The 19084-nt window shown below is 39.3% G+C and overlaps 1 protein-coding gene across 1 annotated transcript in view; it reads right to left on the bottom strand.

Annotated features, from left to right (window-relative positions):
* Positions 1-670: 670 nt before the first annotated feature.
* The window catches only part of ZBTB10 (zinc finger and BTB domain containing 10), a 26530-nt gene continuing 8116 nt past the window's right edge, over positions 671-19084 (bottom strand). The window contains exons 3-5 of the mRNA XM_009634448.2: positions 6030-6203; positions 3759-3934; positions 671-1096 (exon numbers count right to left, since the gene is read on the bottom strand). Of these exons, the coding sequence (XP_009632743.1) occupies positions 791-1096; positions 3759-3934; positions 6030-6203 (656 nt within the window). The 3' untranslated portion in view covers positions 671-790. The remainder of the gene's footprint in view (positions 1097-3758; positions 3935-6029; positions 6204-19084) is intronic.

Below are 19084 nucleotides of genomic sequence, written 5' to 3' on the forward strand. Positions count from 1 at the left end.
TGACTATAGTGGCAGAAGAGTTACCCATGCTCTGATCAGTCTATCATTTTCATTATTGGTCATTTCTTCTGCGAGATCATTTTGGAACTGATGAATCAATAACAACCTTCTTGAAAATTCATAACTGTGAAGAAACAGACACTAAATTAATGCCATTATTAACTTCTCCAGTGCTTATCACCTATACCACCTGCCAGCATAGAGCCAAAAATTTTGAAACCAAATTTCAATACGGTGTTGGCATTATCTGTGATGCATATTTAAATGATTGGCTTTCACCTATTAGAGTACGGGAGAGGTAAGGTTTGTATGGCAAAGACATGCTTGTGGAAACAAAGCCACTAGCCCAAATTAGCTTCACTGGTTCACTGACAAAGTACGAGTGGATTTGGGAAAGCTGTCTTTGTATTTCCATACCAAGTTGCAATTTTCTTCATTCATGTTAACAGATACATGAATGTGTAACGTAAGTACAGTTACTACTATGTCTGAATAGGACCCAAGTAGCTATATCCTATAAATAATAAAAAATACATTTTTCTTTTGATAACTGACTGTAGATGTGAGGACTCTGTATAATTCAACCAAACGGTTGTATGCTGTACAGTCCTGTGCAAATATCATAAAAAAATTAATAATCCTTTTTTGCTATAAGGCTTTGACCCTACATTTTTCACAGCAACATAACTACCATCCAGCCTGTACCATATTTCGCAAGCCTTCAGTCCAAAAATTCAAATAGTCAATCCATGTAGTGTCCATTTGTGGCACCCTGAAGTCATATGCTCTGTCAGTCATCTAAAGGCATACAAACTTCCCCAGATTCATCCCATCGAGACTGGTCATTCTGTTCTTCTACATCGTCACCAAGCTCCTCGTCACCTTCTCCCACTTCATTTTCCTCGTATTCTTCATCCCTAGGGAAATCTGTGTCCTGCACCTGGTCTGCTCCCTCTTGCCCTCCAGGTTGAGATTTATCTGCACAGTCTACACAAACTCCGTAACGTCGTGATCCATGTCTTATTCCAACACTGGCTGCTAGCATGAAAATCTTCTTACACACCATACATTTATACTTTTTATCCTTTTTATGCACCTATGGAAGAGAAATATTATCAGCTGAAAATATGTATATCAGGTTGTATTTGCATTTAGTACTACAAAACTATTAATAGTAGTAATCACCAATACAAAAAATTCACTTTTTGAACTCTTCCAAAAGATATCCCAACACTGCTCAGAGAAAGTACTACTAGAGATCCATTCTGACTACATGAGCTATTGCCCACAACCAAACTACCTGCTTACTGTTAAAAAAAAAGTTAGCGGGGGAGCTGCCTGTTCTGTAAGCAGCTGAGTGTCCATTTTATGACTACTTGCTGTACAGAACAAGACTCCGAAAGGCAATGAGAACAGTGTAAGCACTTATGGTGCACACAGGATCGTATCTCATTTAGAAGATTGCCTTTACAGTTTTAACTCCTAGAAACATTAAGAACAAGCAGGAGTTATTAAATTCTGTGTGAATTCAAAGAGTAAGATCCTTCTTCCACAACATCTCCCTCCCAACACAACCAAACCCAGCAGCATCTTTCCACGTCCCTTTGGTGATTTTTTTTGTCCTGTATGTAGAGCTTATGAGTAAAATTAGAAGTCTGCTGTTGACTAACTTGACTAAACATAATTTTTAATTTTGAATTTGGGAGTATGTTACTTGTACAAGTAACTAAATTCAGCAACCAGGTATAATACTTACCTTCTTGAAAAAAAAAAAAAAAGTTGAAGACTTCTTTCTTCTATTTGGTGTCCCCACAGCAGATTACAACTATGTGCTTAAGTATCTCATTTGAGGTTACATTGAAAAAGTTGCCATTTTAGATAAAACTAAAATTACCACCCAGATGAGGGAAAAAACCAAGGGCGAGATACAAATAGTTACTTCAGTCCTGCTGTATAATCTGTACAGCTGATACTACATGGTTTTTTTCCCCTCAGCCTTTAGACTTGTTATGATAATTTTGCACACAAGCAGCATGTTTGAGGTGTTTGTCAAATGGAGCGGGGGAGGAAAGGTGTTCTGGCTCCGTCAGGGAGAGAAAGCTTCAGTTAAAGCACAGTACTGGGCTGAGCTCACTCTATAGCTGTTTTCATCCTGTCTGACTTCACTTTCTTTCCTGGAGGGAAAATAAATCCTCAGCTACGAGACCTGGTCAGATTCTGCAGGACAGAAACCTGAAGTCCCACTCTACTCTTCCGGTAGACTGACTACCGCCCACTATTGCCATCTTCTCCATCAGTAAGGTGGTAACGGCCTAACCTCCCCTGCCCGGCCACAGAGCTGCCCTGTACCATCACCACCTCCACCACTGCAGTCATCTACATATGCTACAGAGCAAAGTGTCCTTCAGAGTCAGTAACACCGTAGGTACTCCTGTTCCTTCAGGCATCTAAGCCTTCACCTAAAGGCAGCAGTAGCAGGGTAGAAAGATGTATGTCTAAGATGGGAGAAGTCCAATGGAACATAAGAAAAATGCTGGTTCTAAAATTTACATAAGAGCTATTAACATATGCCTTTCCTACCTGTAGAGCAGTTTAAGGAATGCTTAAGATTACTACAGTGATCTTATAAATATCTTCTAGAATTACATCCTGATATGACTCAGGTTATTATTTACTTGTAGCAATATTACTGTTTAACAGGAAGTCCATCTCATGATAGAGCAAGCTAGAAAGGGAAGTTGGGAAGACTTACGCCAAAAGCTCTGTTTTGCACCACATTGAAACTTGGAAGCTTCCTACAACCACTCTTCCTACTAGATGACTGTCCTGGTTTTGGCTAGGATAGAGTTAATTTTCTTCCTAGTAGCTGGTATAGTGCTGTTTTGGATTTAGAATAAGAATAATGTTGGTAACACACTGATTGTTTAGTTGTTGCTAAGTAGTGCTTAGGCTAGTCAAAGACTTTTCAGCTTCCCCTGCTCTGCCAGGTGCACAAGAAGTTGGGATGGGACACAGCCAGGACAGCTGACCCCAACTGGCCAAAGGGCTATTATACAGTGGATATTACATTGAAGTCTTAATTTCCTTACAGACTAAGTACCTGCAAAATACCCAAGAGAGGTAATACTTTCTCTGGATCCTCAGATAAACAGTACTCAAGTCAAATCCTGAGTTATGCAACATGCACAGGACAGGGTAAGCTCAACTGCTGATTATGGTATTGGTAGAATGCAAGTGAGAAGGACATTTACTTTCTGCATCTCAGATACTTTTCATTCTTTCCTAAATCTTAAAGCAGATACTATACTATAGCTTTGTCTAGTTATGAAATAAGTATTTCAGAACTACCCCAAGATATTGTGCAATTGCTGATTAACAGGGTGTCCTCACAGAAAATGGTGATGCAGCATTATAGAACAAGATGTACTATGCTATTGCAGTAACACTAAGCCAAAATTCCCTTTCATTATCTACAGAATACCTATATATACTGCATCTATTTATCATGTCACTTTCAAAATAATCTTGAAATTATCTCTATCAGAATTCCATCAACAATTGATATTCTTAATGGAAAATGCAGTGTAAGAGGGATAGTTATCACCAAGGGGTTTATTTTCATCCATTTTAGATTAAGATAAAACAATTTACACCGTGGCAAATCACAGAACAGTGTTTCTCCCAACTACTAAAACATCTGAAAAAAACCCACTCGTACATGTGCATACATACACATACACACACACGAGGTTACCTACCAAGGAATGTCTCTTTACATGCTCTCTTCGAGTAAACAGCTTCCCACAGATGTCACAACTGAAAGATCTCACGCCTGTGTGAATGAGCAAGTGTCTCTTTAGTGTTCTTCTGTATTTGGCTACATAATTACAGTGTGGACACTTCAACTTGTTCATGATTAAAGCAGAGGAATCACCTACAAGAAAATAAGCCATCAGGAGAAAGTATGATGAAACACAAAAAACCCTATTTCAGTTATGTTCTGCCTGGTGCACAGAAACAGGTGCCAAAACAATGAAGCACCCACATGACTTTTCATCAGCCAGATCAGGACAATGCCTGCCTGCAGAAACCACAAATACTGGTAGGTTCTGCATGTATGATCTTGCTAGAAAAACATCTAATTGTAACCAGGAATTTTTACTATAGAAGTATAGATCAATTATTTGAAAGGAAGTCTTATTTCATGAATCAGAGTAAGCTAGCTACAAGTTAGCAGTGTTCCATTTTCTAGAGGTCACCTATAGCAGAAAATGCTTTATTCTGGATTACAAGCCCTCTAGCTCTGTGGTATTTAGCCAGTTACAATCTTCCCTCCTGATAATCTATTTCGAATTATGTGCAGGAACTGCCTGCCAAGATCTGACTCTAGAAATAATAAAAAAAAAGTATAACTAAGAAGAATGAATATTGGCAAACAGAGTAGGACCGTAAGAGTCCGTAATTCTGAAACAGCTAAAAAGGGGAGTTACTGGTTCAGATCTTAGCTATTCTCTGCCCAAAGTCTATTTTGGTCTAACAGTAGGAAAAAAAAAAAAAAAGAGAGTACAAAAAACTTCTGAAAGCAGTAATATCCCACTTCCTCCTTATGATGGAAGAGAGCTATTTACATATCCTTGGACCAAGGACAACATAGCTTGCTCAAAGGATATGTGCAAAACAAGTTTACTACAGCTGCCTATTACTCTGTGAAACAGAAAAGCACAGGAATCTGTGACAGCTCTGAAGAGGGTCACACAGGAATACAAGGATTATTTTGAGAATCCGATACCGACTCAACTTACTACAGGTGAGATATTTATGAACATGATCTGTCTAGAAGCATCCAAAAAGCACTGGCTAAGGCTAAAGGATTATATGCGTAAGAGTTTCTAATGTTCACAATGGCGGGAAGAAAGGAAAAGTAACATGCATGGGCCTGCATGCCCATATCCAAGATGCCTCCTCCCAGCTTCAAAATCCATCATAACATAAAAGTTAAATTTTTCTAACATTCAGAAGTTTACCATGGTATATCGGAGCACTCATGCAAGCTACATGTCAATGTAATGTCATGTAATGGCTTACATGAAGAAAATTAAGTTCAAAAAAAGGTTTTAAATTGCAGTCTTTACACATCAACAGGCAGACATCAGGGCTGTAAAATACATGGGAATTTAATGGTTTAAGAACAGGCAGACCTCCTAAGACCTGAGTTCTAATCCCTTGCCTGCTAGTGAATTTCACCTTCTGATGACCCGATTTCTTCCACTGTAAAAACCAAAATATTTAAAGTAAACCATAAACCACATCCCAGTAATAGCTCAAAGAGAGAGAAGAGGGAGGCATTACTATTACCCCGTCCTTAAGATCCTCTTTTTTACTGAAGGCTTTATGTATTTTAAGGATCTAGTATTCATTATTTTAGATGTGGTGGGCTTTTTGGTATATTTTCAGACAGAAAAATAATTACAAGCTTGCTTGAACTATTAAGAAAGGCATGTAAACTGTGAAAGGGTAGGTTATATAACACAAGTTTGACCTGAAGAACGCTTTAGTTATGGCTGCAATGAATTCAAAATCTTTATTGCAATGAGTTTTTAACAGCAAGAAGTATGCTCCGAGATCTACTTCTAAAATTATATTTAACTTCCTATCTTCATCATCCAAGTGTTCAATTTCAAAGCCCATTTATCTGTAGTTAGCTTACTAAGGTGGGGGGGAGGGGAGGAAGGAAGCTATCAGATCATTAGAGACCTCAGGTATCTTCATGTTCAGGCACAATACAAGAGCTGATATAAATCATGTTCTGTTTTTACTTTTCCATACGTCTGAATTCCTTTTGCTCCCTCCAAGGAAGTACTCCTATTTACATTATCCAGAAAGGCAAATAATATGGAAGAAGATTATGTAAACACTTAATCTCATAAATCTCTAAACAAATTAATCAAATATTACCAGCAGTGACACAGAAGATAAAGAACCCCTATCAGAGGCAAAGAAACAACCTCCTCTCCATCAGATATACTTGCCATTTTCCCAAGCGTCTTTTGGCCAAGATTCTGGCAGCAGTCCGTACTTGAAGTCACTTGAAGTGCCCGGCAGCAGTCCATACTTGAAGTCACTTGAAGTACCCGGCAGCAGTCCATACTTGAAGTCACTTGAAGTACCCGGCAGCAGTCCATACTTGAAGTCACTTGAAGTACCTATTACAGACACAGTTTTACTTTAGCTTCCCAAGTTCTAATCAGTCATGTTTTTTAGCAAAATATATATCCTTTTTAAACTGTGACAAGAAAAGTTTCAAACCTTAAAATAGTAATTATCTTTTTTCACATAATCTTCAATACTGATGTGAAGTAAATGCATTCCTCATTTCAATGAAATTAGACCTCTGAACTACTCTCCACAGCATCATTTCTTCTTCCCATCCCAAGGAAAATTCAAAGCCTTTTTCATGCTACAGGAACTTTCATGGTAAGTATCTTTATTCCCTCGCTATCATCATGACAGAGCTATAAAGGTTTCCACTGGATGCTCTTTACAACTGCTTCGTGCAGTGACTTAATCTGGTCTACCACAGGCAGTCTAGTTGGTGCAAAAGTAAACATTTTCTAGTAGAGGTGCAATTTTCTTTATTGGCTTAAAATATCTCAGTGGTATATAAAGCGCTTTAAATACCTTTATTTATATAAAGTATCCTGCAGCTATGTCTAAATCCTTTCTTGAATAATCATCTCCATTACTCTATAACCACATCAATTCAAGAGACCATAATTACTTGGAATATACCAGCTTAAAAGACTAGTTTGCATGTTTACATTTGGTCTTTAGACAAGCTCTTCATGCAGTTTGCGTAGTCTTCGTAGCTTTTTTCCCCTCTTTAAAAGAACAAAATGATTCAGAAGTGAACAGTGCCTTAGAAATAAAGAGATCCTTGCTTGTTTAATTCTATGCTTTTGTAACAAGTAAGAATTGCAGGAGTGAATATGGAATCACTATTACCAGCACAGAGAAAAGCACTATAAATAGTACACAAGTAAACTGAACTAGGCATTTAACAAAATCATACTTGTGGGGCAAAGACTCTTCTGGCAAGAGTGCAAATCAATCTTCCCCTCAGGACAGGAGTTTGTTGGAAAACATGGAGTCATAGATCCATTACTTTCCTCACAGGCACACCGTTGTTAAATAAACAAACTGCAGTTGAAACTGGCAGATTTCCTTTTATTTGTCTGGACGGTGCTCAGGACCTCACACTGGATTCACAAGGTCACTGTTGTGAAAAGTCTTGAGAAGGGCTTCATAGCAAATAATTACATTTTTACTTTCAAGCCTGAGACTGTACATTTTAATAGTCCAAAAATGTTTTCCTTTGTCCCTATAATACTTATTCTAAGGATTTCTCTGGGAAAGGAAATTTTCTTAGTGTAAACTAGAATTTCATGCAGCTAAGTGGTAAGCTGCACACTGAAACACTTGCAACTTACAGTTTTACTGGAAAAAAGTACAGATTACAAATCCTCACAGCATTAGACATATACAGTAGTTTCATTTACTGCTCAGGCAGTGTTACAGTTGGCAGCAGTGGTTTCATCTGCAACATAAGACAGTTCGAAAGGAAATCAATTAAGAAATAGGAAGCTTATAATTCTATCCTATCTGTTAGACCATGGCAATGATAAGCAAAGCTGGATCACGACTGCCAAACTAGGAATTCCACCAGAGCTTTTAAAAAAGCAGAGCTTGAGTAGGTGAAGGAAGGAAAACCCCAGTATTTTAGCCCTTCCACTTATCTATTTTGGTAGAGAAAGAAAGAAGGGGGAGGGGAAGGGAATAAATCTCCCTCTCCTTTAAGAAACAAAGTAGTAAGGAATTTTTTTTTCTTTTCATTACCGACTAATAGCTGTTGTTATGTCCAAAAGAGGCAAGAACTCCTTACACTAATGTGGAGCTATGGTCTCCAGCAATGGCATCTCACAACAGCTCAAGGAATAGAGCACAGATACCCTATAGACATGCCAACTACACATTCCTTTGATGTGAGCAGTAAGGCTTCCTTCTGTAATACACAAGAAAGGATTAGTGAGGAAGCAGTGTTGTACAGTTCTGGGCAAGAGCAAAGATGACTTGACCCCAAGGCTAAGCCTCCAAATTAAAGCAGGCTTCAGGATCTAGCAGAGAAAAAAAACAAAACAACTTTTGTCATGTTTAAAATATTAGACCTTTTCTTTATAGGTTTTCCCCCTCTAATAGAACTGTCCTGTCTCTAGTTGACCAGCGGAAGATCAGTGATCAAAACATTTTAATAGCTTTTTTCCCCCCCTTATGAGAGGAATATCCGTAAGATCAACAGACCAAGCCTTTACTGATCACAGATGTAATGTATATACTGCATGTAGGCAATATTGCATAGCTTCCTTCAAAGTAAGCATACATCAAAGGCTGACCTTAAGTAAGAGTTGTACCAAGCTGAGTACAGTTATAACACCGTCACTTTGACAGTTCTTCTGGATCTAAGAGAACGCAAATCAAATTTCATTAGGAACATTTATGGTCACAGCTGGTGTTGAAGTTTGAGGAAGTTAGGAGCTCAAATCCCTGCACAGGTCTACATCTTAGCGCAAGACTTGGCATAGAGCCAAACAGACTTAAGAGCTGAGTCTAGTGTAGATAATAACTACTAAATCTTTCTGCCTCAAATTTGAAGAGAAGACCTGCTATAACATGAAAGAACACAGGCACAGATACCACAAGAGATAAGAGGTTGCTACAGACACTTCAGTCTCTGCACAGTACAGGACTAAGTAGATCATAATTAAACCTAATGCTTATTCTTAGAATAATTCGCTGACCTAGAAAACCTGCTTTCTAGATTAAGCACGCATATAATGTGTTCAAAACAATAAAGAAAGGCATTTTTAACATTTAATGCCTCATCCATAGAGGAAAGACACAAATTACATATAGACTGGGAACTGGAAGTGCAATCAATACCTAGCCTCTACTAGTTTCCCCGGGTGGATGTATAGCCTACAGTCAAGGAAGCTTCTGACTTGTAGCTGAGCCAAGTATGACGAACTCCTATGGCTCCTGGCATCTTCTCCCATTCCTCCTCCCAGCCAGGCTACTGCCCCCTGAACTCTGCTTGCAAATCCACAGACATAGTCATAATCTAACCTGTTCCCATCAACCTAAACCTAGATGATTTTGATAGGAGACTGAAAGCAACTACATAAAAAAAAAAAAAAAAAAAAGGGGGAAATAAAAATTAGAAGCAATAATGTTCTGTATCTCCAGACCAGGTCATCTGACCAGGACTTTCCTCTGATCTAAGGATACCTTTTTAGAGTGTAGTTGATTCTTAAGAGATGTAAGTTAGTAATTCAAATGTCAATTAGGTGTCTATCAGTAACCTGATCTTAAAAGAAAAAAAAACCAAACCAAAAACCCAACCCAAACAAATGAAAAAACACCCCCAAACCAAAAAAAAACCCCACGCCAGAATACAAATAAACTGATTAACTGTCAGCACTAAAATTCTCAAGATGTCAGTTTAAGAAGAGATAAAGACAATTAAGTGGTTGTGTAGGCTTTTACAGAACTAACAAAAACCTTATGGAAGGATTTTATGTTCTGCTGTGTTTGTTCTCAGGAAAAAGGATAACCAGAAGTCAGACACCCTGATTTTCAGTTTTGAAGGCAAGAGGTAAGTGTGTCTCAATCTGAGCAGAAACATCCTTAGTTTGACAAGTTTTGCTCTTTTTCTGTAACCAGAAACACGCTGAATTTTTGGGAAGAAAGGGAGACATTACTGAGTGGGGGATGATCAAGGATATTAATGAGAAGATCAACGATAGAAGCCATCAAACAGGTCATTATAGAAAGGGATATGAAAGTAAGGTGCGCTGCAGGAGAAGATACAACTGTATCTAATGTGAGGTTTTGTAATGAACTTAGTTTCTCTTTTCTTTATATGTATTATCGCTAAAAACAGTGCCAAAAGAGGAGAAAGAGGAATGCTGCTATTTTTCCACCAGGTTTTCTGACACTGACTGCTCATTCAGATCAATTAAAAAAAGACAGACAGGATAAGCAATTAGGCCGTAGCTTTCAAGGATTGTAAAGAGAGTGGTGGTAATCTACTAATAGCAACCCAGATTGTATCACAGAGCTGGATTTGTTGCTTATGTTAGGTGACATGATGGAAAAAGCAGCACTGCCAAGACTGACATACTGGGAAGGTGGGGGAAATATATTGTACTCCATTTGTTCCCAGGGTATTACTCACATCTTTAACCTTGCTTCTGAAAAGGGGTCAAAGCATATTACTTCTCAACTGCCTCTTGCAACAGAATGCTCAAACGTAAGACATTTTGCCAATGCAATCTTACTCATACTCCATGTACTGCTCCCAATTGCTCTTAATTTTTACTATTTGTCATTCATGAAAAAAAAAAGTTTTATTGCCTTGACTGTGGAGGCAGACCTATCACCAACTAACCCTGCCAGATGACCATCAACTGATGCCAAATACATCATCATCATCATCCACTTGCTTTTTCAACTTGCTTATCATCTAATCCCTGAAAAGCTCCTCCCTAAGAAAGGGGTGCCATTCACGTTAGAAAGCTGTTTTGCTGATCTCTCCCCACAAAGGCTACATCAGTGAAACACAAGACAGTAGGAGCTTTCCTCAACAAGATCATTTATTTGAGGGGGAGTTACTGTTCTCAGGGACTATCAGAGACTCAAACAAAAACTTAGGTCTGAAGGGACCTCTGAAGGTCACCTAGTTCAACTTGCTGCTCACAGCAGGGCTAACTTCAAAGCTGGACTATAGGTTGCTTTGGACCTTGCCAAGTTTTAAATATCTACAAGGATGGGAGATTCCATAAACCCTCTAAGCAGTATGTTCCAACACAACCACTCTCATGGTCAACAGTTTTCTTCATATACAAATTGAATTTCCTTAGCTGCAACTTGTGTCAGCTGACTCTTGCCCTTTCACCTCTGAAAAGCATCTGGTTCATTTTCTCTGTAATCCCCGTAAGGTGGTAGAAGACAGCAGGTAGACCCCTCAGCCTTCTCCATACAATACAGTTCCTCAGCCTCTCCTTGAACACCACATTCTCCACCCCCCTAACCACCTCAGTGCCCCTCCACTGGACTACCTCCAGCTTGCCAGTATCTTTCTTGTACTGGGCTGCCCTAAACTGGGCACAGGATTTTAAAATGTGGTCTTGCCAGTCCCAAGTACAAGGGGTATTATTATCACTTCCCACAGCCTTCTGGCTATGTTCTTGCTAATACCCCCACTACGAGGCTGGCCCTCGCTGCTCCTAGGATACACTACTGACTGACATTCAGCTTGCTGTCCACAAGGACCTCTTGGTTCTTTCCCGCAGAGTTACTACACAGCCACTCAGTGCTCAGCTTGTACTGATGCACAGGGTTGTTACTTCCAGATGCAGGACTTGATATTTCTATTTGCACAGCATCTTGGGGGTTCCTGTTGGCCAATTCCTATGGATAGTTGAGGTCCATCTGAACAGCAGTCCAGCCATGCTGTCTAGCATATCATCCATTCCCACCAGATTGATGTAATCTGCAACCTTGCTGAAAGCATCTTCTGTCCTACTATCCTGATCACTGAAGACGTTAAACAGTGTAAGACTCAGTAAGCTATTTTCAGGAAAATAGCCCTTCTTGACTTCACTGCCAAGAAAATAACTTCATCCATAAGCTTCCTGACTACGTTGTGATCTCAAGGGCCAGATCATGAACACTGCAAACAAGTCAATTAAGGATGTACCTCAAGAGCTTTCCCAAGTAAAGTATTCAAGAGAACTCAAAGACTTCACAAAATAAAACATTTCACATCCCCTTTTCATCAAATCTTGCATTTGAAGTTTTAATAAAGTAGGACTTTCAAGGAGATACACACCTGAAAGGCTGCATGAAACTCCTTGAGACTGACTGGCATTTAGGACTAAGATCCTTCAAAACAGTAAAAAAAAACCAAAACACCAACCATTCTAGATACTCTGGTAACCAAATTAAATGTCTTTGCATTATGGTCTACTCCTATTTTCTTTAAAAAAAGGAACTGTAAAACAAATCCAAGGAAATAAGTTTGACTTGTCCTCAAAGCTGCCAGTTTCTCCCTAATGAAGGGGTAAAGAAGCATCCAATAAAAAAAAAAAAAAAAAAAAAAAAAAAGAAAGAAAATTAAGTTTATTCCCATCTTAGCCCTAATACAAGGGTACTCTACACAATGAAGCCATTAGTTTCTTTCTGCAGCAGCATTAGAGAGCTGCTATTGCCACCATTTTATCAGCTACATGTTCCAGCTTGTAAACATGTTTTCTTAAATGAAGAATTAAACGTCAGCTCAAGGGACAGGAAATAGAAGTATCACCATGCATCATGATCAAAGACCACTGACATCACTGCAGTCAAGACAAATACACCAAGAACTGATATGGGTCTTCATTTGTATTTATTCTTATGTAAAGACAGAAGCACACATACCAATGCTGTGTAGAGGCTGTTTTGGTCCGAGCAACTTTCTATGCTAACACAGTTGAAAGGAAATGCTAAGGAGATCTTCCCTTTATGTTCGCTTTGCTATTTGCAGGCAGGCTTCGAAGCAGTAGCATAATTGACCAAAACCCTTGTGTTGAACCGGCATCCCAGTGTCATTCAATCGAGACTTACTTTGCCAAAGCCTAACTCAGTTTCAGGAGTACCAAGGGATTTTGTTTTTACACTGCACTTTGAAGAAAAGTAAGGTACAAGACAGCAGCACAAATCTGTAAAAGTACCAAAACAAAAAAGACAAGACCCAACCCTTCCAACAACAACCACCACCACACCCCCCCAGATACTTCCTTGGGAGCTCTGCATAACAAGATCTGGGAATACATGATGAACTAAGCTTGCCAGACTGGTGTCATGCTGTCCTTACAAAGTAACATGCATGGAGTTGATCCCCTAAAGAAAGGGGATCAACTCAAGTCACAAGCAAGCAAATGTGTAAAAGATTGGAACTTTTACACAGGTCATACTTTTCATACATATGACCTGACCATGAAAGACAACTGCTGCTTAACAGAGGTGGTTTTTTTCCAGCTTTAAAGATCATGTTTTTAAAAATGTCCCTTCAAATCCCCCTGAGCCCTGGGAATACCAGAAGTGACTAAAGTTCTGCAATTGTGGCTACATTTTTTTACAGTAAAAATGGCAACTCTGATCTTGCTAACTCCCCTCTCCATTGTTCCCAGTATGACTGGATGAAGCTTGTAACTAACAAAGCTGCACCAGTGAAGGCTAGCGGTTAAAGTGAAATTGCCTGCTAAAGCTGTATTCCTACCAACGCATGTGTACTGCAAGTACTACAGTCAGCTTTAGAATAAATGCATAGTATAAGCTTGCTATGGTATTCTACATTTAGTATAAGCTTTCTACAGTTCTGGTTGGATATATTTACTGATGCCTGCCAGAAACTGGCACAAGTAAGAAATGCTGCTTGTCTCTTTCCACCCCGAAAAACGACTCCAAGTTCTGTACACAAGAGTTCCAGAAGGTACACAGAGAATAAACGGTTGGGCAGCGAGCAGAACAACTCAGCAAGGACAGAGAACTTGAAGGAACCATCTTAGTCAAACCACATGCCACTTAAACCCTATTTTACTCAGCTACCAACACTGAGGATGATCTACTCCTGCTCTCAAATTAAAAAAAAAACCAAAACAAAAAAAACCCCAACAAAACAAAAAACCCCAAACCGCACAGCACACTGACTTGTATGCCTAGAGTAACTGAACAGCAATTGATCAATCTATACTTCCATAAACTCTTACATGACAAAGTCCCTCTAGTGTAAGAGTTATGGTGCTGTAACCGAATTGAATAGGCCTAGCAACGCAGAAAACCTACAGGTTAAACAAGAAACCGAACATTGTTTTTCTGTACCATATGTCAGTTAAGGCATAAAGGATATTTTCAAAAGCCCTTTAGCTTCATAAATATCATATGGGAATGGATAGGCATGTGAAGACAAGTGTGTAGGAGATAAGGGGGCTGTGGATAAAGACAAGACTTACTGTCTAGGGTAATCACTATCTGGAAAAAAGGCTTTTTAAAGGAAGTTGTAGTCTAATCTTTGTGATAGTTTAAAAATGCTCCACACTGCTCTGAAAATCAGCTACAATCCAAAAGGATCTGGAACATCTGGAGTAAAAACACATTCGCTGCTCAGCATGTGATAAGATTAATTAGATTTGACTTACTGAGCTACATCTTTGAGATGCAGAAGAGAAACTGGCTGAAGAAATAGCACAGCTAACTTCTGTGCCTGGAGATATATGGCCCCTGGTTTTCTTTCTTTATGGAGTTGCTTCCATCATCATCACTATTTCACAAATGAGGTAGCAGAAAAATCAGCACTTCGGATTGATAATTTTTTAAAAGTGAATGCATTGCCTGTGCTTCAATTGCACTGAGACAAAAAAGTTTTTTCTGGCAGAAAAGGTCTGTAGACACCACATAACCTTCTTCCCCACCCAACACAACAGCAACACGCAGAACATTGCTTGAAGCTGCAAGGTCAGTGGTTGACCATACCATGAGAATGGGAGGATCTACTTGTCTTTGGGATCATCCCCAGGAGAGGTAAATTTAATGAATGGAGAAGAGGTTGACCCCTGGATGTTATACTCTCCTTAGATGACTTCTAAAAATCTATTGGATCTTCAATACCAGGTTACACAGAGAATGGGCAAATAAAGAGGTTAAAGGTCCATTAAGCAATTTAAATCTTTCAATCAGGGTATCAGCTGGAGATCTGAGGAAGATGTGGCTGAGACTTACAGTACCACGGAAGAGTAGGAAAAAAGCCCTTAATTTTCTTGTACCAATTTTAATTTGTAACTCTGACAGTCAAGTGGGGTTTATCCCTACAAGATATACACACACGTCCAGATAAGTCCACCAATCTTGATTTCTTCAAATACAAAAGTTACCTGTCTTCAATGTAAAGTCCCAATCAAGTTATGTTATGCTGGTCCCTCAAGTCATGAGGAAAACCGTGACCAACATTACATTTTTGTAAGCAGGTTTAGCCACTGTTTATACCCTTCTAAAAAGCAGTTCCTTCTACAGCAAGCTGAATTAAATTAAGAGCCCCTACAAAATCATTCAGGAACACTCTTGTTCCACAAAAGGGCTGTTTTTATCCTGGCCTTGTTATCCTTTCCCTCACTCCCACCCCCAACACAATATATGACATGGCATTACCTAGCCTGAAAATCTTGGTAACAAATAATCCAGTCGTAGCTTCATAACACTATTGCGATATTACATACAAGTCTCCTTAGGAATCAACACAGTTGGCTCTGGAAAGCATAAGCAATACTTCACAGTTGTGTTCTGAAGCCTAAGAATAGGACACCTGTACTCCAAGAAACAGGCCTAAATGAAAAACAAATTCAAGAAGTGATAAAACTTTATAAAAAACTATGACCAGACACTAAAAATAGGAGGAATTAGAATCACTGGGCTTTTATGAACTGGGAACTGACTTGAGAGATGCTGACTGACTGATTGCACTGTTACCTTCACCATGGTAAATGGTCAGTTGTAGGACACACCACAGCTATAAACATTAAAGACATTTTTTAGCAGATTATCAACTAGAAGGGGAAACAGTAAGATAGGTGGTAACATCCAGTGTGAAGAAACACAGCTATTTTAATTAATGTAGCTAAAACTGGAGAAGACTTGGAAACGTCAGTAAAAGTAGGTAAATGAATTAAGATGGTACATGCAATTTAAAATCCATCTAAACTTCATGGAGTTTTTTTGAAACTCAAAGTGCTCCTTTTACAGGGAAGGTGTTAAATATAAACTCACTGGCAACACAGGGTGAGAAGGAGAAGCTGACATATCCTTATGGATATCTGTAGGAAAACTCACGTTTGGCAAGGAGCAGTTTAACATGTTTGCTTTACTGGGACAAGAGGGGTAGCAGATAGTTCAGAAAGCTTTTATTCTTTATTGTCTAATACTTACTTAGCAGTACCCAACTGGAAAGTCCATTTACTACAGAACTCAAAGTAGTAGCTTTGTGGGTAATTTTTTGTAGCGAGAGGAGTGTTCTTAAATAGGCTTCCCTTCTACCGTACCAATGGTATTCCTCTCCCTTCACAAAAACACTAGACAGCCCAAAACCATGATCAAGAACACAGTAACTCACTTGGCATGAAACTGAACATCTCAACCACAGCTGGTGTTGGTTATCCTCATCAGCACATGACAAAGCATAATAGTAGAAGCTCATTCTTTCCCTTTTAGCAACCAAAGGGACAGCGCACTCCTTAGCTTTCATCACAGGAATTTACTATTCTTTCTTTTTCTTCTCATGGCATTGTCTTGTATCTATTCCAGAGGATATTTTCTTATGCATTTTTAACTCCCAGTGCCTATTATTTTTAGTAGCTTTTCATCTCCACAAGAAATTTAATCCACAACTAAAAAGTTACCGTGTAACTTGCAGGTTACTCTACAACTCATTCTTGTCATTCTTCCAATTCTCCACTCCTCCCTCTTGCACCATTTCACGTTCATAGTGGGAACAACTAAAAGAAGAGTGTTTAAAAGTGGAATCTACCTGCAGAGCAAAGAAAAAGCTAGCCAGCAGCAGAGGAGAAAGAACCCAGAATGCTGAAGCACAGACTATGGGTGAAAGCAAGCTATACCAAGCCCTACTTCCAGTATTTCTTCTTGTTTCAAACCATGTGCGTGTACAAAGAACTCCATAAAAGTAAAAGTCTTATTACAAAAATATTAGATATGGCTTCCAAAATAGTTCTAACACTGACAGAAAATGTGATTATTTACTTGGGACCCCTTCTGTTGTGCTCTGAAAGTACCAAGGAGATCATTAGTTGACACAACCTTACAGTTCAGTAAAATAAACTCCCCCCTGCAATCACAGAACTTTCAACAGTTTTAGACAGACACCATAGAACAAATTCAGTGTGCTCCTAGCCTCTAATACAGCTTGTTTCATCAAGATGTTGCATGAATGTATTTTCTAATTTAATTCTTTAGTACAACAAGTTACTGGAAACCTAGGTGCTTCTGTCCAGAAAAACTGAACAAGGACAGAACATGTTTAATCATTACTGAACTGCCCCATCCTCCATTATTCCTCCAAGAAGGCTCCACAGCACATATTAAAATTCTGCAGAATCCAAACAAGTATTTATTTCTGTTGCAGGACACATCGTTTAGTAGTTCCGTTTAGTAGTACCATTCTCTGTGACATTTTCAACACTAAAAAAGGTTGAATATCTATCCCATATAAACCAGAAACAGAAATCATATGCTAAAGTGTGTCAGAAATTTGATGTTTCTGCAATTGACATACAGGTCCCTCAGCTCCTGCTCCAGACCCTCTACTGCCCTTTGCCATGCTGCGGCAGCTAGGTATACATTAGCAAGTAGTGTAACCCAGCACAGGCAGACTTGTTGTGTGGGAGCTGAGGACTCAACATCCCCACTATACACATCTAAAAGGTACTTTACTTAAGGCTAGGTCTAACCTGGTGCTGCGGACCCAAGGCCTGTTAGCAGTTGGCACGCAATAGGCCTGTTTCCAAAAGGCAGCTTCTATTTCCATTTCAGCCAGAAGAAACCCTGTGCAGTCTAAGAAAGCTTAGACAGTAAGAGAAGACCAGGAACTTCACTTTACAAGTGCAGACTCCCAAGCTGAACCAAACCCTGAAGCAGGTTCAGAGATGAAGACTAGAGATAAGCAAACCCCCTGAAGCATTTACAGAACAAACGTTAGCTCCTCAGCTCAGCTGCTTCTCCAGAGGTGCTCCTTGCTGCCACACTACTTGCTAACTCGGTGGACGTATCTTGTACTGGCTGCCCCTGCTCATGTGCCAGATGCACAGGTCTGCAGCTCCAGTCTGCACCACTCTATATTGTCAGACGTCACTGTGGTGCTCGTGCATACGTACCGGCATGGTACAGCACGGTGCAGAGTCACCACATGCCCTCCGCTAGACTGCCACTCGCCTACTACCTCCTCCTCCCATCTCAGCAGCTGCCAGCCACAGGGATGGGCACCTACGCTGTGGGCAGAGGCATCTCAGGGCCCCAGGAGAAACGACCTGTCCCTGCCACTACTGAAAAGATTTCGTTCAGCCTTCTTTTTAAACAAGTTGGGGGGTACAGGAAGAAACCAAGGCCATCCTTCCTTCCACTGAAGTAAATGTAGATTCCTAGACCCTCCCAGAACTCAGGCTGCTTTCAAATCTCTGTTTTGTCATGGGAATACAAAAATATCTGGAAATATTCTACACCCACAGGTCTGAGTACAATTTTTTTTTTTTTTTAAAAATTCCCCTCTTAATTCTACCCCTTGAACCTGGGAAGCAGAGGATATACACAGTCCCTTCATGTTTGAAAGGGGCATACAGTTTAAAATGCTTTAGAAACAGACACATTCCAGCTATGTTTCAAATCCACAATTAATTTGACTCCTGAATTGGGGTAAGTTTTCAAAACCGCTAATTAATCTAAAAGTGATACAGGTAAACGGCCGTACTTGAAACATATACTTCAACTATTCATACAGTAATAATTTAAAAGATAAAACAGAACTTAATTACATTCCCCCAAATCCTAATTACACTGTGAACAGTCTGCTTATAATACTTTGTGTGACTGTATTTGTTTAGCAAACAGATATTTAATCTTATTCTAGCATTTACATTCACCATGGATCCTTAAGGAAAAAAATCCTATTAATTCAGTCACTCTCAGCATTTGTTTAAAGAACAGTTTGACAAAAAAAATATTCCCTCTACTATATGTCATTGTGGCGTCTCTTTCCAAACTGTTTCACAAATCTGCTTTAAGACTTTCTATTATACTAGCCATACTAGCCAGGGATTACTCCTTTTTGTAGCTTCCCAGCTAATGCCTACAATAAACAGCAGCAGAAAGTAGACTTCTGTTTCGGGGTGACACTCAGGTGAGGGAGATTACTGAAAAAATGTTTTGCTAGTGT

This window comes from Egretta garzetta, unplaced genomic scaffold (assembly GCF_000687185.1).
Source record: "Egretta garzetta isolate BGI_Z169 unplaced genomic scaffold, ASM68718v1 scaffold251, whole genome shotgun sequence".
In the NCBI taxonomy this organism is placed as follows: domain Eukaryota; kingdom Metazoa; phylum Chordata; class Aves; order Pelecaniformes; family Ardeidae; genus Egretta; species Egretta garzetta.